At 42.0% G+C, this 24,398-nt stretch overlaps 1 protein-coding gene across 4 annotated transcripts in view; it reads right to left on the bottom strand.

The window, feature by feature from the left end:
- Nucleotides 1-24,398, bottom strand: part of RANBP17 (RAN binding protein 17) — a 207,575-nt gene that overhangs the window by 171,987 nt on the left and 11,190 nt on the right. For all 4 annotated transcript variants that reach the window (XM_039329446.1, XM_039329448.1, XM_039329447.1 and 1 more), the window contains exons 6-12: nt 23,857-23,961; nt 21,740-21,905; nt 18,330-18,403; nt 14,346-14,465; nt 3,289-3,435; nt 2,856-3,028; nt 2,298-2,491 (exon numbers count right to left, since the gene is read on the bottom strand). In XM_039329446.1, coding sequence (XP_039185380.1) covers nt 2,298-2,491; nt 2,856-3,028; nt 3,289-3,435; nt 14,346-14,465; nt 18,330-18,403; nt 21,740-21,905; nt 23,857-23,961 — 979 coding nt within the window. The remainder of the gene's footprint in view (nt 1-2,297; nt 2,492-2,855; nt 3,029-3,288; nt 3,436-14,345; nt 14,466-18,329; nt 18,404-21,739; nt 21,906-23,856; nt 23,962-24,398) is intronic.

The following is a 24,398-nucleotide window of genomic DNA, read 5'->3' as shown; positions in this document are numbered from 1 at the left end:
GAATTTTAGAAAAACTGTATGATACAATGAGGAGCATGGATCAGAAAATAAATGTATCAAAGATAAGGTAATTGTGTATGACATGGAAAATGGTGTGACTGCAAGTTATTTATTTGTTTGTTAAATATGTTGCTTATCTCACTGTGGCTTACAATATCCAAGTTAAAATATTTACTAAAGATGGGAAAACTAATCAACAAATGTTAGGACGTATAAACACTAATGGAATGATAATATATAGTATGTGAGCTATTGCAAGAAATAAAAACAAACAGAAGAAAAAATGGCTATGTTAGAGGATAATGAGGATAAATCACAAAATGTGCTGATTGTAGCAGTTCTCAGTCCATGGAACTGGTTGCCATATCATGTACTAAGTGCCTTCAGTAGAGGTTGGAAGACAACAGTGAATGGTCATCTGTCAGAGATACTGCAGTGGGTCCTACAGTATGCAAAGGTTTGGACCAGATGACCTCTAGGGTCTCTTCCAACCCATCTTTCAATAATTCTATCAATACATGAGGAAGAATGAAGGGTCAAGAGAAAAAAGAAAGGCCAAAAAAGTTGAGTTCAGTTACAAATATACTTAACAAGAACTTTAAAAGCAAAAGGCAACATACTAAGCACTGTCTGGCATGGTGGAAGCCAGGATGGTTGGTGAGGATGGAAAAATATGTATATCCAGCTCTGGTTTACTCATTAAGCAAAATAAACAGGCCATCACGGGAAGAGGAACACCACAGCGTTTTCTTCTTCTTCCAGCTATTATGCCCTTAACTCTTTCACTGCCACATTCAACTTTAGCTTTCAATACATTGTCATAATTATATTTTCCCATGTAACAACTTCATTTAAAAATGCATTAAAATGTTTTAAAAATTGCCCTTTTTCTATTGCTCTAGTTATAAGTAAATAATTTGCTTATTTTACTCATTGCTATTTTGTGTTAAACAAATATTTTTTTAAAAAAAAAAACAACAACTACACACAGCTTCTATTTTACACAGTGGTGAGATCCGACATGGGGAAATGACCTGAAAGAAAACTGAAGTTTAAATTTCTTATTTCACCTTTGGCACTTATTGAGTCTTAATGTCTAAGTGACGGAAGGGCTGAGGGGCACCATAGTTGGGCTGTGTTAAGGGCATCTGGCCCTAAGTAAAATGTATAGCATTAGATGTTGTCCATTCAACAATATCACTTATCCTAAAAGGGAATATCATGATGGGATGTACTAATGCATAACTTATATTTAAAAAAAAACAAAAGTGGCAGGTCTTACATGAAAAATTGTAAGTAGTTTTTTAAAAGCCACTTCACAGAGCAGTGATGGCGAACCTTTTAGAGACCGAGTGCCCAAACTGCAACCCAAAACCCATTTATGCATTGTCGGGTGCCAGGTAGGTGTGGCCCATTGGGTGGGCGTGGCTGCGGTGGTAACGGCAGATTGGGTGGGACTAAAAAGTTCGATCAATCAATTCCAACTTTGCAAGATCTTTTTTTTCCCCGCAAGAAGTTGAATTGATTGATTGAACTTTTTTTTTTTGCACACGGTGGCGGAGGCCTAAAGCAAAAAGGTTTTATAAAACCCAGCTGAAGGCCTAGGACTGGGACGACGGCGCGCGTGCCCAGAGAGGGCTCTGAGTGCTGCCTCTGGCACCCGTGCCATAGGTTCGCCACCACTGTCATAGGGGAATGGGACAACTTGCCACAGTCAACTTGCTGTGGCCAACTTGTCATGGCCAACTCTCCAGTCAACTTGCTGCAGAACAACTCTCCACAGCCAACTTGTCATGGGACAACTCTCTGTGGAACAATTTAACAATTCTATTTAATTATTTAAAATAAATAATTATTTTAATTTTTGTTGATCACATTTCATTCTGTCCCTCCTTTTGCATCCTTTCTTTAATGATTCTATTCCACTATTTCTTTGTTATTAGTGTAATTTTTGTCCAGCAATGAGTTGGCCATGGTGAGTTGGCTACGTTGAATTGTCATAGACCCCTTTGTAGCTGTAAAGTTTCAGTAAAATGGGGAGGAATCAATTCCTTCTTTCTCCTATAGCCTCCTGACCCACAATTTTGTCCTAAAAGTTTGGAGGATTCCCCTCTGGCAGGGATGAGAAAGAAGATAGAAAAAATTCAACTGTTTGTATACCTCTATACAATATTGGATTCTTTTTTGAAATATTATTTCTTCTTGTACTAAAAACTGATTTAAAAAACAGCTAAGTGAGCCATACATATGTGGCAGACATATGCACAATTGAAATCAGAAAAATAATACATACTAACCTTCTTGAATTGAGATTGCCAGAGGATTTCTACTAGATGACTGCAACAACTTCTGATAGTTTTGTGCATTTTGGTCAAACAACTGTACAAGAAGAGCACAAGTCTTTTCATATTCACATCTACTAACTGTACATAGCTGCTCTAACTGCTGAAATACTGTGGCTGTATCATCCAAGGGATCATCCAAACCTTCCCTAAAATCCATATAAAAAATTATAACGGACAATGTGAAAATCACTGGACAGTTTGAAATGAATTACAATCAGTATCCACTAACTGCTGAAATCAGCATAACCTTGTCAAAAAGAAGTGCTTTTTTAAAAAAATGAAAGATGGCTGATTAATTCAACAATGATGAATTGGACTTTTTTTTTAATAAATGAAACATGAGATAATTTACATTGGAGCAAACTGATTTCAGAAGCACTCTTTTTTTTTAATTTCAGGAACGAACTCAATGCAGTTACCTGAATTAAAAACAGATATCAAGAAAGAAAAAAATATCTTTGTGCAATAGAGCTACTTATAGAAGCTACAGCGAGTTGTATTCTCAATTACCTTAAAACCATGGAAACAGATTCCAATCTAGAAGTAATGTATGCCTTTGTGATTTCAGGTGCATAGGTATCTAAGAGATGGGGTTCTGATGATTTCACAAAAGGAACCGAGGCAACCATTCTTTGCCAAAGGGTCAGCAAGTAATGAACGCTATTTGGTGCAAATTCCCAGTGCTATAAAGAAAAGAAATGAGATTTTCATTAGAGTAAGTTTCAATCCAACGTGACCGATTTCAAATGTTGTGATTTTTTTTCTTCACTTCTTGTTAGGAAAATGCATGATTATGTATTATAAAAAAACAGATGGAGCCCTAAGTTGACAACCCTAGAATATTCTTGGCAGATAAAAGGTAAACAATCACTCATCAAACTCTATACATCCCCCCTTTTAAAATAATCAAATCAATCACAAAAACATTCTATTATTACCTCACCTGTAAACTAGTAATAGTGAAACTTGCTATCAGTCTAATAACTTCTGGATAATCTTTCACAACTACCAGTTCTCCAAGTTGATAATTGGTTTTCAATCGAGCCAAAAATCGGCAGAATTCATGATAGTTACCAGGATCTGATAAACCCTAAAATTATTAAAAATAATAGTTATTCATTGAGACTTCTAGAGAAAAATAACAGATCTACACAAAAAGAAGATAACAGTCCATTCCCAAATCAAAAATTAATTATTGTCATTATGTATGCCACAAATATTCAAAGAAATATAGCTCTGAAACAAACTATTTTGTGAAGTCAGTCACCTAAGAATTATCTGCATGACCGAAATTTGGAATGGGAGTAGAAGCTGTGATTCCTCATAGAACATCGTAATAGGCTAGACATGCAGTGTATTGAAGGGAAAATCAGCACTATTAAGAATGCAACACAATTTACTGTCACTGCAGAGGCATAGGGAAGGAGTAAAATAAATATGAGGTGATTAGGAATAGAGCAATTAATGCAGCAGCCAGGCAGATTTTTAAATATATGAATAGCTAATATCTGTGTATGCAGAAGTCTTGTAAGTCAAATAAGAGTGACAAAAGCCTTTTATGTTACAAATGCTTTATTATACAGCCCCCCCCGCTCCCCACAAACTAGTCAATAAGTGCATTGCTATTTTAATACATATCAAATTTGTACAATCGCTCAGTCATATTTAATAAATAAAAATAAGAATGAAATGAAATGAAATATCCCCTAGGATGGAAAAAGGACAAGATTTAAACTTGGCTCATTCTTATTATTTACTCTTAGGATTCAGGCTACAGAATTTTTAGTAAATCAGGAGCTAGGATTACAGCATAAATTTACTTGGGCAAAAGAAAGTTAAGTTGTTTTACTCTTTTATGACCTAAAGCAATTCAAAATCTATGGGCTATTTCTCATTCCCAAGTTAGATCTCACAACATGGAAGTCAGTTTGCATGTAACAGAACTACAAACCACACTGAAGTGTGTGTATGCATCTCCTATTCCTTCATTGTAACAAACCATATCATACTGCTCAGTTTAAAGCTTACTACTATGAACTTAGTAACATTGCACTTTAAAAGCCTTTTTTCTCCAGAAATTATACAACATTTGTTGTAGAAAGCCCCGTGCACACAAAGAACTTGTAAATTAGCAGGCTGTTTCATCTTTCCTATAGTTCCTTCATTCCTCAGTTTCCCACAAACCTAGCAAGCAACATAACAGACATTTATTCAAAACGGGGATCATTCTCTCTTTCTAATTATGAACAAAGATGCTTTGCTCTCTGTTTTTAAGGATCCTCTCCTCATGATGTCTCCTCTGTCTCATTCCCAGACTACTGTAGAGGCAGCACTGAGTTGATAATCACTGCTTCACTGTTGAAGTGTTCTCCCTCTTCGTAGAGTACAAATCTTATTATATAAACAGTCTATAGTACTATGGACACAAGGGTGATGATGATGAAGGTCGGGGCAAAGATATGCCCAGTTCCTGTTGGCTATTTAATTCTGCCGTGGACATGCCACCATTCCATTCAGTTGTCAGGTGCTGTCCTCTACGTGCTCCCTGAAAGACAAGTCATCTACCTTGCCTACCTTTTTTCCACTTAGGCACCAAAATATACCTTTCTACTAGAATACCATTTTTAATGGAGGACTACTGTTTACCTGGCCTCTTACAATTACAATCCTTACAATTATTCCCCTGAAATAGGAGATTTCTGCCAAAAAATACACCTACAGTGTACACAATTTCCCATAGATATTGCTCACTAAAAATAGGGATGAATTAAAAGGGGCGTTGTCTTACCTGAACGCCTTTTCTCAGCAGGATGATGTAGAGTCCAATGGATGGGTTCTATGACAGCCTTCCTGCCCGGCAGACTGGGTAAAAACTTTGGCCACACCCTTCCCTTGGGCGTGACCCCAGTTTTGACTGAGGCGAGATCTGTTTGTTGGATCCAATATAGTAGCTCCTTGTCCAATACCTGCCTAGACCTAATACCTGGGGGGGGGGCTTGGACTCTACATCATCCTGCTGAGAAAAGGCATTCAGGTAAGACAACGCCCCTTCTCCAGCAGGATGGCTGTAGAGTCCAATGGATGGGACATACCAAAGCCCTCATGTCCCCCTGGGAGGGAGCGTCTAAGCCACTGGATCCTGAGCAGAAACAACTTGCTGTAGCACTCTTCTACCAAAGGCAGCATCCACTGCGGCAAAGGAGTCTAAACGGTAATGCCTAATAAATATGGAGGGAGAAGACCAGGTTGCGGCCTTGCAAATGTCTTCCACCGATGCTTGTGTAGATCACGCAGCCGATGTGGCTGCGCTGCGTGTTGAATGGGCCGTCACGTGTGGGGGCACTGGGAGTGCCTGCGAGACGTAGGCTTGAGCTATGCAGGCTCTGATCCACCTACCTATGGTAGAAGATGACACCTTCTTTCCCATAGTTGATGGTTGGAAGGAAACAAATAATGCTTCCGTCTTACGGAAGGACGAAGTGCGCTTTACGTAGAAACACAACGCTCTATGTACGTCCAGCTTGTGCCATCTATGTTCTAGTCTATGTCTGGGTTTTGGGCAGAAATCAGGAAGAATTAGTTCCTGAGATCTGTGGAAGATGCTGTTCACCTTCGGAATGAATGCAGGGTCTGGTCTAAGAACGACCTTGTCCTTGAAGAAGGTACAGAGATCCTTCCTCACTGACAGTGCTGCTAGTTCCGAGATTCTTCTCGCTGAAGTAATAGCCACTAGAAAGGCTACCTTTAATGATAGGTGATGAAGAGAACATGAGTCAAGAGGCTCAAAGGGTGCTGATGTCAAAGCTTGAAGAACTTTGGGCAAGTTCCAAGACGGGTACCTGTGTATAACAGGAGGTTTAGTATTGGTCGCACCCTTCAAAAAGGCGCTAATCGTTGGATGTTGCGCTAGAGAGGTTAAGTTGTCACAGGAAAGTACAGTTGAGAGGGCCGATACCTGTCTACGAATAGTGTTGACTGATAGGCCCTTATTAAGTCCTTCCAATAGGTAATCTAGAATATTGGGAATAGATACTGAGGTTGGATCTAGGTGAAGTAGGACGCACCACCTGCAAAAACCTTTCCATGTAGCATCGTAGATCGTGTTTGTCGAAGGTCGTCTTGATGCTTGTATGATCGATATAACCCCTGAGGAATAGGATTGTTTGGCTAAACTTTGCCGCTCAAATGCCAAGCGGCTAGTTGTAGCCACTGAGGATCTGGATGTAAAAGTTTGCCCTGACTGAGTATTACTCGGTCCGGGGGAATCCTCCATGGGGGTGATATTGAAAGATCCACGAGGTCGGCAAACCACGGGCGCCGTGGCCAATGTGGAGCAATCAAGATTACTTCTGCACCTTCCAGGATCAACTTGCGTATGGTTGCCGGTATTAATGGCAGCGGTGGAAAGGCGTACAGGAGTTGCGCCGGCCATCGACCCTGAGAGCGTCCTTCCCTCCGATCCCGGAGTCGGGAATCTGGAGAAGAACCTGGGGAGTTGAGTGTTCTTCGGAGTGGCAAATAGGTCCAGATGTGATTGTCCAAACCTCCGGGAGATCTCCTTGAACAGAGCCGGATCCAGACGCCATTCCGACTGATCCACCTTGGCTCTGCTCAGGGAGTCTGCCTGGATATTTGTCTCCCCTGAGATGTGTTCCGCTCTGATGGAACTCACATTTGCTTCTGCCCACCGAGCCAGAGCTGATGCCTCCTGCATTAGTTCCAAGGATCGTGTTCCTCCCTCCTTGTTGACATGGGCCTTGGCTGCTACGTTGTCTGTTAGAATGAGAACGTGTCTTCTCGTTACTATGTGGGAGAATTGACGTAGAGCCAGGTGAATGGCCCGAAGCTCCAGCCAATTGATGTTGTGAGAGAGGTCCTCCTGATTCCACTGGCCCTGCGCTGAGTTCCCAGATGGGCTCCCCATCCGAATAGGCTCGCGTCCGTTGTGAGCGTGATCCGGTTCGGCTCCCTGAATATACTCCCCTTGAGCATCATGGGGGATATCCACCAATTCAGTGATTTCAGCACATATCTTGGTACCAAGACCCTCCTGCCGGAGGTACCGAGGCTCCTCCTCTAATAGGGGAGGAGGAACCACTGCAACTCCCTTGAGTGGAGTCTTGCCCATGGGACGATGCCCATGCAAGATATCATCTTTCCCAGGAGCCTCGAGAGCTGTATCAAAGGTACTCTCTCGTCTCTTTGAATTTGATGGGCCAGCTTGGAGATGCTGCTTCGACGTTCCTGGGAAAGATATACCCTGCACTGGGACGAGTCTATCACCGCTCCCAGATGCTGTAGCTTCCTTGAGGGAGTGAGATGGCTCTTTTCTACATTGACTGAGAATCCGTGTTCCTGTAGAACGCAGATTGTGGTCTGGAGATCTAATTTTGCTTGCTCGTGCGAGCTGGACTGAATCAAGATGTCGTCTAGATAAAACTGTACACGCACCGGCATCAACCTGAGATGGGCCGCTATTACTGCTAGAATTTTGGTAAATACCCTTGGGGCTGAGGATAGACCGAAGGGTAGAGCCCTGTATTTGTAATGCCGGTGTGCATAGGTAAATCTGAGGAATTTGCGGTATTTGGGGTGGATGGGAATATGCAGGTACGCCTCTGTGAGATCTATTGAGGACAGGAGGTCGCCCTTCCTGACACTGGCTAGGATGGATTTCAGGGACTGCATTTTGAACCTCCTGTAAGTTACGTAATAATTCAGGCCCTTTAGGTCCAATATTGCTCTCCACCCTCCTGATGTCTTTGAGATCACAAAGAGGATGGAATAAAATCCTCTTCCTTCCTCTCCCTTTGGTACTTTCTCTATAGCCTGAATTGACAGGAGGTATGCTATGGCCGAGGTTACCAACCTTGCCTTGTGTGCCTTTCTGGAGATGGGACATCTGATGAATCGGTTTGGTGGGAGAGAACAAAAGTCTAAGGTCAGGCCATGCCTGATTGTCTCCAAGACCCAGGCGTCGGTAGTGGTCTGTTCCCAGACTTTGATGAAATTCTCTAACCGACCTCCTATGGGAGTATCCTGTCTGGCGTCACTTGGCGCGTTTAAAGGGTCGGCCTCCCGATCCTCTAAAGGGACGCCTGGACTGAAACTGGCCTCTGGCTCCCCTGTTTGGGCGATCCTGGGAACGATCCTGTCTTGAATAGAAGGATCGTGAGCCTCTAGACCAGTCCCAGGATTGCCCTGATCGAAAGGGCTGTGCCCAGTCCCAGGAGTTGCCTGGGTGGAAACTTTGCCTCCGGAATTCCTGGCTGCCTCTCCTGTCTAATTTTTTTGATGGATGGACTAGAATTTGCCTCTTGTCCCTACTCTCGCTTACATGTGGATCCAGAATGGATCCAAACAAAAATGACCCACTGTACTTGGACGTCGAAAGACGCCACTTGGCCTTCAAATCTGTCTTGCAATTTTTGAGCCACAATAATCTGCGAGAGGCCACTGTGGCCGCAATGGATTTTGCCGCATACTTGGTTGCGTGAAGTGATGCGTCAGCCATAAATTGTGAGGCCGCCAGTATCTTGGCCAAAGTTTGGTGAGCTCTGACCTGATCTGGAGGCACAGTGGTTTGTAGCTCGCGAAGCCACATAATACACGCCCTGGCGAAGAAGGATGATGATGTTGCCGCCTTTGCCACCCAGGCTGCGGCCATGTGGGAACGATGGAGGGAGTGCTCAAATTTCTTTTCCTCTGGTTTCAAGGCCTCTGCCATGTCCCCTGGAATCGCAGAAGTAGAGAATAATGAGATTAAGGGACTATCTATTGCGGGGACATCTAACATGCCCGAAAAGGAAGGAGAAACATTGAATAGTTTCCTTTCCACACTGTTAGGTGCTGGTGGTGTTGCTAGAGAAACCCATTGCTCCTCTACCGTGGTGCGGAAGACTCAGGACAAGGAATGTACTTGTCCTGCGGAACTTTCTTGGCAAAGAGAGGATTTGCCTCCTTGCTAGTAGAAGGATTTTCCTCCTGGACTGAGGTCAAATTGACCGTAGAGACTGCTTTTATCAAAAGAGATTTTAGAAGAGCTGGATCAAAGAGGCCAGAGCTTGTTGCCTGCTCAGGAGCGGTCCCCTCATCCTCCGAGAGGAGCATATCAGATATGTCTAGGTCTAGTAATTCTCCCTCTCCTATTTGAGAGGAAGTTTCAAAAATGTTTGTAGTCGGAGCCTTACTTCGTCCCTTAAGGGATGGTTGAAAGGCTACTTGGCCCTTAGAGGCCATAAACTGGGAAAAGACATCCTGCATGAATGCCTGAAATTGGGCAGACCATATGTCCTTCTGAGTCTGTCCATGGACGCAGCCACAGTGGGAGTATGGTCTGGTGAAGAGGCAGGTGAAGAGGAGCGGGAGGAGTCCAACTGTTCAGTTTCCCCCGGAGGAGACCAAGTCCTGAGAACTTCCTGGGAAGTAGGTTCTGTAGGGCCCACCAATGGGTCAGGGGAAACCACGTTTGTCCCATTGGCATTGTTTTTCTGGGCCCTGGCAAATTGTCTTTCTAGAGCCAAATGTCTCCTCCATGCCTCTCGCTCAGCTGTTTTGGATGGACCCCTTTGGATCAGGTGCTTTGTTTTAGCCTTCTTCTTCCCCCCCACCTCAGGTTCTGAGGATCTGCGTTTTTGTTGTTGTTGTGGGGGGGGCAATTGGGGGCCCTGCATAGCTGAATGCGAGACATTGTCTGCCATTGTGACCAGGTATCCCGAGTAGGCAATACCTGGGGTGGGGAATAAATTGTACGTAGATCGGTTGCAGATGAATCAAGCCTGCAAGGCTTATTCTGCACAGAAGAAAAACAATGGCCGGACAGACAGGTCCCTTGCCAGGAGAATCCTGTGGGGCAGTGACTAAAGGTCACCCTGAGGAACAGTGGACCAAATTTATTTCCTCCCTCTCCTTCACCGATGGCAATTGTAATGGCCTGGATTAGAGGGCAATGGTTTGATGGAGTTGTAAATATGAGTTCCCCACTATGTGGCTGTAAAGACAGTCCACTGGGTGTGCTAATAACTCTTTCTCCTCGCCCTCTCTCTCACTCTGTCCCTTTGTGGAGACCTTGCAAGTATGTGGCCACCTAAGATGGAGGCTATACGAACAAAGGAACCACCCAAAATGGAGACTTGGTGGAGGCCACGCCTTCCCACTCACTGCCCAGGAGAAACACAAGGCTCAAAATGGCGGATCTGGCTCCAACGGTTGCTCCGCCACTCAAAATGGCGGTTTTGGGCCCAACGGACGCTCCGCCGGCTGGGGAGGCTTTGGGGCGGCAGAGGCTAGTATTAGAGTTGTTTTAACGAGCCCCCCGAGTACGGACCGCTCTTCCCCAGGGGATCTAGCGACTTGCGCAATGGCCACGTTGCCGTTTTAATCCCCCTAAACCTTTGACGCGGTTCCCACTGTCTGAGGGCTTCGGTCTTGCGTGCCCCAGCTGATCCTAGCAAATATAGATCAGCGGCGCTTCTCCGCTGCCTCTTGCGGCTTCCCTCAGCTATCTAAATATCCTTTTTTTTTTTTTTTTGATACTCTCACCACCAGAGGCGACGCCTGCACGGTACGGCGATCCATCGGCTGCTCGGAGCCCTGAGCCAAGGCTGAAGGAAGAAAACCTGCCTCCCTGAGAGCTTGCTAATAAAATTGGAAATTGTAAAGAGAGAGAGGGTCTTAGTTCTAATTGAAATCTTTCTGTCAGGAGCTAAATTTCTAGCTGCTAACGGGCTTCGAGACTGAGTCAAAACTGCGGTCACGCCCAAGGGAAGGGTGTGGCCAAAGTTTTTACCCAGTCTGCCGGGCAGGAAGGCTGTCATAGAACCCATCCATTGGACTCTACAGCCATCCTGCTGGAGAACATAAAAACCATACAGGTTTCTTGCACAACTCCTCCCCCATGTCTACCTTTATGGAATGTCATTTTTCTTCAATAGTTTGGAATAAAATGTGCACGTTTTGCTTGTTGAAAGATGAAGTGTAACAGTAAAAATTACATTTTAACAAATGCCTTATTAAATCTGGATTTAACCAGACAGAACCAGCAACAAACAGCATAAGGTGAACTGGTTGCTAAGCACCCAAAATGTGATTATGTGACCACAGGGTTTACATGTGCATCTGTGTCCAACAACTTTGAAATCAGGTCAAAAACTACCTGTAGGCAGATAAAATTGCTAAGATTTGGATCGAGGCACTGGAGGTACAGTTTCGCTCAATTATTTGGGAAGAGTTTGAGCCTGTAACTCCTAAAAAAGAGGACAGTATTCTTTATGCTATGCAATGGTGATGGCCTCTTTCAGAGAGAAGGTGGTACACACATACATCCTCAATGAGCCTTTCTGGACCCAACCAATTCAGTCTCCACCCTTCCTTTTGAGGGGAAGGCTGTTAAAAATGTATGGCTTAGTTATAACTTGGAGGAAACAGGTTATCTAGACCAGGGGTAGGCAACCTTGGCTTTTTTTATGACTCGTGGACTTCAACTCCCAGAATTCCTGAGCCAGCCATGCTGAGGGGAAAGGGAGAGGTTTCCAAGCTGAGCCATGCTGGCTCAGGAATTCTGGGAGTTGAAGTCCACGAGTCATAAAAGAGCCAAGGTTGCCTACCCCTGATCTAGACCTTTTTCAGTTAAGTTCTATCTATGATACAGAGATACCACTGATCACATTTGGGGAGGACCTATGGCAGAACCAGGATGGGAGAGATACGCCCATCCTGGTTCTTCTTCATCCCTCAACAGCTTTTCACGCTATCAGTCATAATATCTAGACCAGCTGTGGGAACTGAAGTATTACAGTAGTTTTCTTTTTTCCATGGCTGGTTCCAGTCTGTAATGGAAAGGGAAAGCTCATACAGTTAGTGTTGATAGGAGGAAAAATGCTGAGTCCAATGCACCTGGTTTGCATGATGCCCTCGGCTTAATGGTCTCATCCTTCCTATTTTAACAACTATATGAGGATGTTGGTTATGCTAACGATACTCAGTTATGCTTCATGTTTGCAGATTGGTTGAGTGATACTGTTGAAGTAATGTCTCAGTGCATGGAGGTTGTGAAGATCTGGATGGAGAGGAACAATCTCAGAATCAACCCTAGCAAGACTGAGTGGCTATGGTAATTGAGCTTCTTGGTGCTGGGGATCTACCATCTCTGACTCTGATTATATTACTTTGTTTGCACCTAGTATGCTACTAAGGCTTCCTGCTTAAAAAATAATACTTGCTGCAGCCAGTAGGGATTTTGCCCAGGTTCACCTTGTGCATTACATATGTCCTTTCCATAGTCAGAAGACCCTTCTTCCAGTCACTCATGCTTTTATCATCTCACTGATGAACAATGGCAGTTTGCTCTACCTTGGGCTGCCCATTAAAACCACTGAGAAATTGTAGCTGGTACACAAAACAGCAACAAAATCAATAATAGGAGAGTCACACCATGCACCTGTAACACACATGGTCTGTGCCCAGTTAGTTTCTGGATGTAATTTAAGGTATTGGTTGTTGCTTTTAAAGTCCTACATGGCATAAGGCAGTGATGGCGAACCTTTTAGAGCCCGAGTGCCCAAACTGCAACCCCAAATCCACTTATTTATCGCTGAGTGTCGGGTGGGCATGGCCCATTGGGTGGTCATGGCAGACTGGGTGGGTGTGGCCAAGGTGGGCAAGGTCACCTCGATGTTGCTCATGGGGAGGGACACTTATGGGGACCGGGCAGGGTTAGAGGAGATCCAGGGGTCTCTAGCAGGTGGGGCGGTGGGCAGGAGGCTCGTCCTGCAGGGTGAGGCGAGGCAGGGTGGAAGTGCCATTGCTGCGGGGCAAGGTGAGGCAGGGGCCGGGGCAGCTGCTGCCTGACACCATTGGCCCCTGCACACAGAGGCAAGCGACCGCATGGGGGCCGAGAGTCTCCATCAGCAGCCACAGCCTGCTGGCCCCTCAACCGGTGCATTCTGGGGCTCCGCAGCCCACCACCAGCAGTTCAGAGAAGCTGCCTCTGAGCTGGACGGCCGGCCAACAGCTGAGGAGGCGATGCAGTGGGTTGTGCCCAGGAAAAGGAGAGCATGCAAGGCCAGGAGGGATGGAAAGGGGGGAAACCAGCCATGCTGGGATGCATCTGGCCACATGGGAGCTCGGTGAGTTAGTTAATGGGCGGCTGGTGGAAGAGGGACGGTTGCCATCTCCAGGGCATGGCGCGCGTGCCCACAGAGAGGGCTCTTGCACGCGTGCCATAGATTCGCCACTACTGGCATAAGGCCTTGTTATTTGAAGGACCTCCTGTCTTCCATGGTTTCTGTTCACCTTGTAACATTTGGCATACTCCTTATCTCATCAATTAAGCATTGTCATCTAGCAAGACCCTGGAAGCAAACCTTCTGTATCATAACACTTGCTCTTCGAGGCGAACTTTCTCTATCATAGCACGCCCTCTGGAAGACCATCCCCTAGCAAGCAATCTGCATGGTCAACACCTTCCAGTCTTTACAAAGCATTAAAAGAGGGCTCTTTCTTTAGGCCTTAGATTAGAGCGATGAGAGAAGAACCTTTTGTTTGTTTTTATCTCCATGTAGAGAGCTGTTTGAAGTTCTCTCTGGATGACATTGTCTTTTAGGTTTTATTTCTCTACTGTTTTTATATGGTAGGCAGCCAGAGTTGTTGAAAGTGTTAGCTTAGATATTTGAAATAGAAAACATTCTTGCTTGAGTGGATTAATTCTGAACTAATCTAACTAAAATCAGACAATTTTCTGAACTATTAAATAAGGGTTGAACAAAATCCAGATTGATATGAATTCAGACACAGACAGCACTAGTGCAAAAATATGAGGCAGAACAGATGAAAAACAGGTGAAAACCGGCACATTTCCCACACTATTATTTCAAATGCCTCAAGTAAAATCTTTAACTACTTTACTAAATGTCCATCTTAATATTTACAATAAAGATGTCCTAAGAAAACATGGAACAAATATAACTGGAACTTAAAGAGAAAATTTGGGGGGGAAATTACCTGAGGATTTTCAAGTATTCTTTTTACTCCTTTGATTAGATTACCAAGATACTTGGCACGTTCTGGATTGCTAAATAGGGATCGTCTTGTAGAAGCAAACTGAACTAAACAGGAAAGTGCCTAAAAGGGAAATAATGATTTAAGAAATGTATTAAGAGGGTCATAAATATTGATTTTTGAACCAAGCAAGAACTTTGCTATTTTGCTTCATTTGTGTTTACTTAAAAACACTTTTGAGTCTGCAGCTACAGTCATACATATTTAAAATATAAAATTTGCCATCAATTTATATTTACCATCGTAAAAAAAATTCTAATAAGGTGAATTAAAATACAGTAGCATGTGTAATATCTCCAGGATGCCTACAATTGATAGATATCTACATTTTTGTATAAATCAGGTGGTACAGAAGGTAATAATGATGTTTTGACTGTAATAGCTATGTGAATGCCAATCTGTTACAATGCAACATTTCAACAATTGCAACTATGATAATACAAAGCCAAAACAGAGAACAGAAATAGGCACAATACATAATGGAAAGAAGGAGGAATAGCTAGTCCATCAACCATTCTGGAATGTATATAACTACTTGTGCTAATGTTGCTTGAGAGTACATACAGAATGGAGTCTCTGAAAATTCAATAATTAAAATGAGTGTATGGATTTGAGAAACAAACCACCCCTGCTATAAATATTTCAGATTTATTTCACATTAGACACCCAACCTATTTACTGACCAAAAATAGACAAGTGTATTATGCACTATCATAAAGACAATATACATGATAACATCTGGGACTGGGCTACATCACTCTGCCCCAATGTTTCAGACTATGAAGAGGAAGGAAGAAAATGTATAACAAATCAAGTACCAGATTTATTTAGTCATAGACCAAAATTCTAACAAAACATCAACCAATAACCATGTAATAAACTAAAATATTAAAAGAGAAAAATATAATTAATTGCTTTCCAAACCATCAATTAGAAGTTAATTAAACTCTGAGTTTCCTTACAGGGATCATGACTGAATAGAATTTTGCTACCATTTTTGAGATTTCTAAGGACTGAATAAGCTAATAGAAAGAAATGTATTCTCTTCTGCAGTACATTTAAAATGTAGCATTCCTCTTAAAGACTCACTCTGAATTACCTTTACTTTAATTTGTACACCATTAAGTATTAGGCTCAGCACCTCAGCCCTAAGAAGCACAATTATAGTGGGAATGTAATTATTTTCAGGATGATTAACAAAAATAATTACACTGAAAGTTTTTTTTTCTTGCTCTTTCTAGCTGTTAGAAGATTAGAACACAATTCCTAAGTAATTGGGTTTCTTAAGTTTGCTCAGATTTCTATTGATTTTCCATTTATAGAGGACAGTAATACATTGTTTTATGAATACCACCTCTTCGTTTTTAATTTTTTTTATTTTTCTTCCCTACACTAAGCTTCTAAGGCTCATAATCTCTCATCATTCTGTGTCAGGGAGAAGAGAAAGCAAAACAGACATTGTTTATTTTCTAGAATGGGAGATAAAATTCACTTTTTGTTAGGGATTGAATTAGGGAGTTAACATAAAGATTAAATAGAAAATGGATAATAAAACCTTATTTTAAAGTCCTATTTTAAAATGAGAATTGGGGCTGAAAACTCTCCACTTGCTCCACACATTCTGCACGTGTGTATACAAGTAGAGCATCATAATTAATAAGAATGCAATCTACAACATTTACTACTTAATTTGTGATTGTTAATTAACATGTTTGTATGTAATCGGTGAAGAGACCACACTTTTCCCTTCTCCATTTCAGGAAGCAATATGTCTTGAGCCAGCTCTAAAAATCACAATGGGGAAAACTATTAAATAGAGTCCCACTTTAGGGTAATGATGGGAGCTAAGATTCAACAGAACTATTTTTCCTTGGCTGCATGTTTGAAATGGTCTCCAGTAGACATCCAGTTGGCTCCTATTCTGAGCACTTTCTGGAAGCAACAGAAAAACAAGGGCCCTCTGGAAGGCCTTTGGACCATGATTCTACCTTGGTTGACAGCCATTTGTCTGAAATGGTATAGGGTTTCCTGCCTGAGCAGGGGGTTGGACTAGAACAAGGCTTTCAAACCAGTGGTACGGGTACCACCTGTGGTACATTACCAATTGGCAGGTGGTACGCGACCATCCTAGAAAAGTGGGAGGGGAATGAGCTGAACCGGTGGCAGCACCGCACAAGCGTGAGCGAGACACAGCTGGAGCTGCAGGACTGTCAGGGCTCAGCGGAAGCGCCAGGATCAGTGCCACTTTCCAGCTGATCAGCGCTTCTTCAGGGCTGTCAGGGCTCAGTGGAAGCACCAGGATCAGCGCCAGGCTCCAGCTGGAACTCGGCATTGATCCTGGCACTTCTGCTGAGCCCAGAAGAAGCGCCATCAGCTGGAATGTTGCAGCATCTCCAGGGTCTTATGATTTACATTCAGATGCTTGGCAACTGATTCATATTTATGACGGTCACAGTGTCCCACGGTCATGTGAAGTGATCAAAACCTGCAGCAACCACCCAACAGACGGGGGGAATAAAAACCAAACACCCTCCCACCACACCCCCGCTGCCAATCCTCAACATAAATGCTCACAACAATAAAAACCTCAGACAGGAGGAAGAGCGCCACTGGGTGGGCAGGCAGATGTCTTACTCGGCTATGTCTTGGGGGGGGGCACTTTTTTCAGTGCCATTGTAACTTCGAACAGTCATTAAGCAAACTGTTGTAAGTCAAGACTACTTGTACTTTATCACTTTTTTCATTATTTTTTTTTTGTCATCAAGTTTTTGACACCTTGCTAGGCGACTGGTGGTACTCGGATATTGCCATATCCTAAAAGTGGTACAATGGGTGAAAAGGTTGAAAAGCCCTGGACTAGATGACCTCCAAGGTCCCTTCCAACTTTATTATTGTTATTATTACTATTATTATTATTATTAAGATTACAGTTTGAGTTGATTAATTAAACTATATTCTATGATTCTATTAGTTAATACACTTTTTTATTTATTGTATATTATTTCTTATGTATGCTATTTGTAAACCACTGTGAGTTTTCAGCAATTCAGCAGCCTATAAACAACAGTGGAAGAGAGAGATCACATGTCCTCTAGTGATCTTTAGGATCCTCACAGCATCATCCAGCCACTGCTGAAGTGACAGAAACGTCACTCTCATTATCGTGCCAATGTACCATTTTACTGTGAATAGCTGGATGAGTCTAGAAAATCAATAGTACCAGGTAGTCCTCAGCTTACAACAGTTCATTTAGTGACCATTCGAAGTTACAACAGCACTGAGTAAAGTGACTACTGACCATTTTTCACTCTTACAATTGTTGCAATACTCCCATGATCACATGATCAAAATTCAGACACTTGACCACTGACTCATATCTTTGACGGCTGCGGTATCCTCAGGATCATGTGATCCCCTTTTGTGACCTTCTGACAAGCAAAAGTCAATGGGGAAGCCAAATTCACTTAACAACCTTGTTATTAACTAAACAGCTGCAATGTTTCATTTAATAACTGTGGCAAGAAAGATCGTAAATGGGGCAAAACTCACTTATCAATGTCTCACTTAACAATAGAAAATTTGGGCTCAACCGTGGTTGTAAGTTGAGGATTGCCTGCACACCACTGTAATAGTAACAGTGACTACACACACTTTTCTAAATGTGTTGATGAGTTACTACTTATGGAACACGGGATGCCACAGCAGCAGCCATCTCCTCAAGCCAGAAAACAGGACTGCCCAATATTAAATGTCTCACTGACCTTATCTACAATAGCATATGCATATCACGTTCTATGTTGCAAAGCATAAAAATAATAAAATTTCAGAAATTTTTAGTTGGACAGATTTATCAAACACATAATGTGTGGACATCTTTAAAGAAAGTTTCCTACTGGAAAAAAAAGACTAAAGATGCTTTATACTTACTAACTGAGACAGCATTGAGGGAAGGGAATGATACAGGTCAAAAAAGAGATCCAAAGTCTCTGGTTCCAGAAAAACTGAGAAGAATAAAAGTGAAAATAAAGGGGTGGTTTTATTTTTTTCTAGCTGATGCCTACCTCAAAAACACAGTTACACATTTAAAATAATAAATGCATGTGTCAAATAGTTTCAAATGGATTTATATATATATATATATATGAGCTGATACAGGCAAAAGAAAAGAAAAGAAAAGAAAAGAAAAGAAAAGAAAAGAAAAGAAAAGAAAAGAAAGATTTCTTTCTCCCATATTTGGGCTGACAGGGTGCACATTCAAGGTTTTATATATATGTAGGTCTTTGGTTGTTCGGGTTTTCTCCCGCGTAAAATTGGAAGTGTCTTGGCGACGTTTCGACGAAGTCCCATTCATCATCTAGGTCGCATAAAATGGAAGCTCTTTGGACTTCAAGTTTTTTATAGGCGGTGGATTTTTATAGGCGGTGGATTTCCTCCCCGTAGCGGTTCGATATTTGTTTTCTGAGGTTTTCACGGGTATTTGTATGTAGGTCTTTGGTTGTTCGGGTTTTCTCCCGCGTAAAATTGGAAGTGTCTTGGCGACGTTTCGACGAAGTCCCATTCGTCATCTCGATGGCTTCTCTGATTATTCTGTTAATATTAATCAGAGAAGCCATTGAGATAGAAAAACGCCCACACAGCATGAACAAGCGAGATGATACCTCCCGCCTACCAGCCATTTGGAAACCCGCCCTTATTGACAAACGACTCCTTAAGACAAAAAATGATACCAGACCCACACTCACAAAAACCACACAGGATGTCACCACCACACATCCACACAAAAAGCAAACCCAAAGCCACACCAATGATGAGGCACGACCACAAACCAGAAGCCAGACCACAGCTGCATCATTAGCCACTTTAAACCCCTCCAATCCATACATGAAGCAAACTGACACCCTCCATGAAGATGAGGCACGACCACGAACGCGAAGCCAAAAAATAGCAAGGCAGCCCAAAATCTTAAACCCCCTGCAACTCAGACTAACCTGAGCACAACCAAACAGAACACTCCCCCAGCCAATCAGAGCACAGCCAACCCCCCAGCCAATCAGAGCACAGCCAACCCCCAGCCAATCAGAGCACAGCCATGCCCCTAACCAATCAGAACACACCTCCACCCAATCAGAACACAGCCAAGCTCCCACCCAATCAGTTCATACCCCACTGGCAGTTAAAAGGAAGAAACAGCTAAGACCACACATTGCTCCTCGAAGCACGAAGCTGAAAGCACCAGCCTGAAGATGACGAATGGGACTTCGTCGAAACGTTGCCAAGACACTTCCAATTTTACGCGGGAGAAAACCCGAACAACCAAAGACCTACATACAAACACCCGCGAAAACATATATATATATATGTTATATTACAATTATAATATGTTATATTACAATAAAACCAATAAAACGCCTAGCTTTGGTCAGCAACTGCTGACATCAACAGGCAACACGGAAGAACCCTCAACGCGACACCGTGCAAGCAAGGAGCAAGGAGGAAACAGGGGGCGTGGTGGCAATTAACTTGAATAACGTCTGCGGAGACCATGATTGGGGAAAACACAAAGATAATAAGAGACAGTGCATTGCAACGGGGCAATCAGAACAGAGTAAAAAAAAGGGGGGGGATGGAGGTGTGCAACTAAACAAAGTGGGTGTGGCAATAAAGCAAAAAAAAAAAAAAGAGGGGGGACATTCCATCAAACCCCGAATTTGGCAAAGAGAAAACACCCGATGACAGTTACACAAGCAAGAAATGCAAGAAAGCAATTATTGCTAATAAGAAACTGGCAACCAGGAAACAGCCTATTCCATCAGGCCCAATGATAAGATCTAGGAGCCAGATGCAGACCCTGGCCAATCTATAAAGAGGACTCTCCTACTGACTGGCATTTTGAGCCCTGATGATGTCAGCAGTTGCTGACAAAAGCTAGGCGTTTTATTGGTTTTATTGTAATTTTATTGACATTTTACTAAATTTTATTAAATTTTTTAGCACTCCCTGGTGCTCACATTTATTTGTTTGGTTTTAAATATATATGTGTGTGTGTGTGTGTGTGTGTGTGTGTGTGAGAGAGAGAGAGAGAGATGGGTGGTTTGGGGGAGAAGGGGAGAGCTTACCATGTATTTATGCATTGATATTTCCATCCTCTCTCCAATCCCACCCTTAACTGACTCTTATTTTTGTAACTGTGATATTAATTCTCTGACAATTGTTGCACAATGAAGGATCAGCACTAGATTTACTCTGAGTGGACTGTAAATAAAAGGCTGTGTTGCAAAACACAGTTCATTTGAGGTACTGCCACTCACATATAGTTGCTACCAAGAAGAAGAGAGTGTTTGTGAAGCCCTTCCATCTCTCCCATTCATGATCAGCCTTAAATTCTGCAGAGATTTTAATAAAGTGCCTTTATTCATTTTTAAAAATACCAAGACAATTCCTAGCCCATTCTTACACTCTACTCTGTTAGCTGTTGCACTTATACCTCAGTAAGAATGAATATTCAAAAACTTCTCAGATAAAGCCTTTTTTCATGCTCAACAGTAGTTTCATTTCTGCTTCGCAACCCCTGACAGAATTTCATTATATGGCACTGCAACACAACTGTCCATTTTCCAACATTATGGTTTTGTATGCATATTTGTTTGCATTTTTTAAAAATAGACATTTTGTCATGAAATAATTTACTAGATGGCATTTACTGTTACTTCATATGGCGCTCTACTCTCTTAGCTGTTGCACTTATACCTCCTTCTAACTACCGATATGACTGGTTTGTCCAAAAACCAGATCTCAACTCAAACTAAAAATGTCCAGAGCACTGCTGTCCTCTGAACAAGGACACCATACTTTCAAACAACTTGTTCCCCAAAAGGGGAAGAATTTATGATTGGGTATGAAATTCTCTGAACCTAGCATGAGGTTGATTCTTTCCCTTCAAACCACTCATCATGAAAGGAGATACTGCTGAAATCCATCTATCAAGTAAGACTATATCAAGATGGACCAGTGTCAAGGCAACATGTGATAGGCCAGATGGCTATAAGCTGCTGTTTATCTCCTCAAATCTAAAAAACTGAATATGATCACATGTAATTTACACTACGTTGTGCACTGCATACCAGTATAAACTGCATTGAAATCTACATTCAAATCAGCCTAAAAACAATTTCATCCTGAAGATGTCTTGCAAATCTGTCATAATAGGGTTTGATAACAATAACTCTTCACTTATCCTAAAGAGTTCTATTGGCTGGCTACTTCAGAATCCAAACACATCTAGAAGGCACTACATTAAAAAAAGGTACATAGATTGTTAGCAATGATTATTCTCTTACTTGATCTCCAGTTTGTTGGAATCTGTACAGTACACAAATCATCTGCAGATTCATCTGCTGAACTACCAATGAAGTCATAGTTAAGACAATTGAGGACAAGCTTCAGAAGATGTATTGCTAAATTTTGTTGTTGTTGATCTTGAAGATTTAATGGTTTTGCCAGTATCTAAATCCAAATAAAAAATGTGATTCAGTAACATGTTTATTTCTAATTAATGTAATCCCATTATTTTAAGAATTCCAATGCAATATGTCAAGAATTCCAATACGTATCACTTGCAAGTCTCAATTATGTAGATCAATGCAAGGATTTGGATAAAACATCTAGGTAGTTCTTGAGTTATGACCACTTCATTTGGCAGTGGCAATCCAGGCAGTCTCTGTTGCCATCAAGCAAAGATTACGGGTTGTTAAATGAGCACCTCCTGGCAACTTCCTGTTAGTTCCTACAAAGGAAATCAGTAAGGAAACTGACAGGAAGTTGCAAGTCCCAAGTCATACGGAGGTTGGGTTGGCTGCTTTTGGGTGAGAGAAGGTGTGTGTATGTGTGGCCGAGAACTCATGGTGCAAATGCAACAAGACTCAGGGAAGATGCACAGGTGAGGGAGACTTACCAGAGCAACTTGCAACATTCCCTACCAGCTTCCCTATTGACTTTGCTTCTGGGAAGCTGGCAGGGAAGGTCACAAATTGTAATTATGTGACTGTGGGATCCTGCAATCATCATCAGTGTGAGCTGGTTACTAAGCATGCAGATTGTGATCACAGACTGCAGAGGTGTTGGGATGACCAGGACTTCAAGGAACTATAACTGTTAACTATAACTATCACCATTCATTCAATGCTACTGTAACTCTGAGTGGACATTGAAGAAATGGTCATTAACCAAGGACTACCTGTGCTAGGAAAAAAATACAATAATATTTTTGTTCCTTACTCTTCTCTAGATCATTAATACAAAGTGAGTTATCGTTAATCTCATTGACATAAGCCTATTTCAGGGACTGTATCTGCCAATATAAGACTCTCACAATTACACTGGAATAAAGGATATTATTGCATTCCAGAGTTAATCGTCCCGATTTATCTAATTACACAAGAGTAAAACATGAGCATGTTGTTTGTTCACATTGTGGTTTAATAGGGTACCAGGGTAGAAAGCAGGAAACCATAAGTTCTATTCCCGCCTTAGCCATGAAAGCCATCTGGGTGACTTTGTGCCAGTCCCTCTCTCAGCCCAACACACATCACATTGTTGTTGTGGTGGGGAAAATAGGAAGAGTAGGGTGTGTTGGATACGTTCACCACCTTCAGTTATTTGTAAAAATAATGAAGGCAGGATACAAATAAACAAATAAAAATAAAGCAGCCTTCCTAGTTTATATATCTGGTACAGAATCTTTAAAAGCAACCATATTCTTCATATTGGACTCCTCTTGAAAAGATACAAATGCATATTAAGGGCCTGAATCCAATCTTCCATGCTTCTTAGTCCAATTCAAGTTGCTGATTATTACCTTTAAAGCCCTATGTGACATGAGACCAGGTTATCCAAGGAACTATCTTACTCTCATCTTTTGACCTATCTCACAGTTAGGCAGGGAAGGTATGTTATGGAGCCCATCAATTAAAGAATACCAACTGGTGGGATGCCTTCTCTGCCATTGCCCCTGCCCTTTGGAATATTCTCCCCCCCCCCAGGTGAGGTGGGCCCTCACTTTCCTAGCTTTCAGAAGGGTGTGAAGTCCTGGCTCTCAGAGTGGCCTGCAACTATGGGAATGGTTAGCACCCCGTCTTTTAACTTCTTTGTTGTTTTTCACTTGGCTCCTATTTTATTGATGTATTGTATTTTGTATGTTTTTTATTATTTTAACTGTAAAAGGCCAAAAGTCACTCTGAAAGTAAGATGAGCGGTATTTAAATTCGATAAATAAAAATAAATACAACTCAAACATTCATTTATCACTTTCTCACTATACATTGCATATTAATCTAGCTGCATACGTTTCTGGCTAAACAATATGTCCCCAAGTGACTCTAGGAATAAAATATCAACAAATTAGGTTCTGATGGTAAAGAAATAATCTCACGATAATGTGATTAGTATTTGGGCCCACCTCTTTCAGCAGCGAGCATGCCAGCATCAAAATTTCTTTTAGAGTGGTATCACGGAAAGAGATAGCAATTCTACGATGCTTTGATGAAGGTCTTGAATAATCAATCTAAAACAAAGAAAGAAAACTCTTCATTTGACTATTATATAGCTTAAAACAGATTTTACAGGTGCTTACTATATACTCATAAAATGCATTATTATGAATAAAAGTAGTGTTAATATTTCATGTTGAATGAAAGACGTTTTAAGCAGGTTATCTAAAAGCAGCAGAACAAGCAACAGGAAAGGCAACCTGGTTTAACTACTGTCAAGCCAAGGCCAAAAGCAGCCATCCTGAGCCCACTGGAGTGGCCACTTATAACAAATTTCAATAATCATATTATTATGGAACATTAAAATGAAGAGCATAGTAATAGGCCTGTCAATAAGACTGCCCCTTTTGATATTTCTGGAGCTTAGGTTAAAAAAAAAGAAAAGAAATATCAGGGCACATAGAGTGACAACTCCGAACACATGAGATATTTATTTGGTTTTATAAATGTG

Source organism: Crotalus tigris, unplaced genomic scaffold (genome assembly GCF_016545835.1).
Source record: "Crotalus tigris isolate CLP2741 ecotype Arizona unplaced genomic scaffold, ASM1654583v1 scf7180000024397.1630199, whole genome shotgun sequence".
Lineage (NCBI taxonomy): Eukaryota > Metazoa > Chordata > Lepidosauria > Squamata > Viperidae > Crotalus > Crotalus tigris.
Note: the sequence above shows the minus strand (reverse complement) of the source record. Positions and strands in the feature narration are given on the sequence as shown.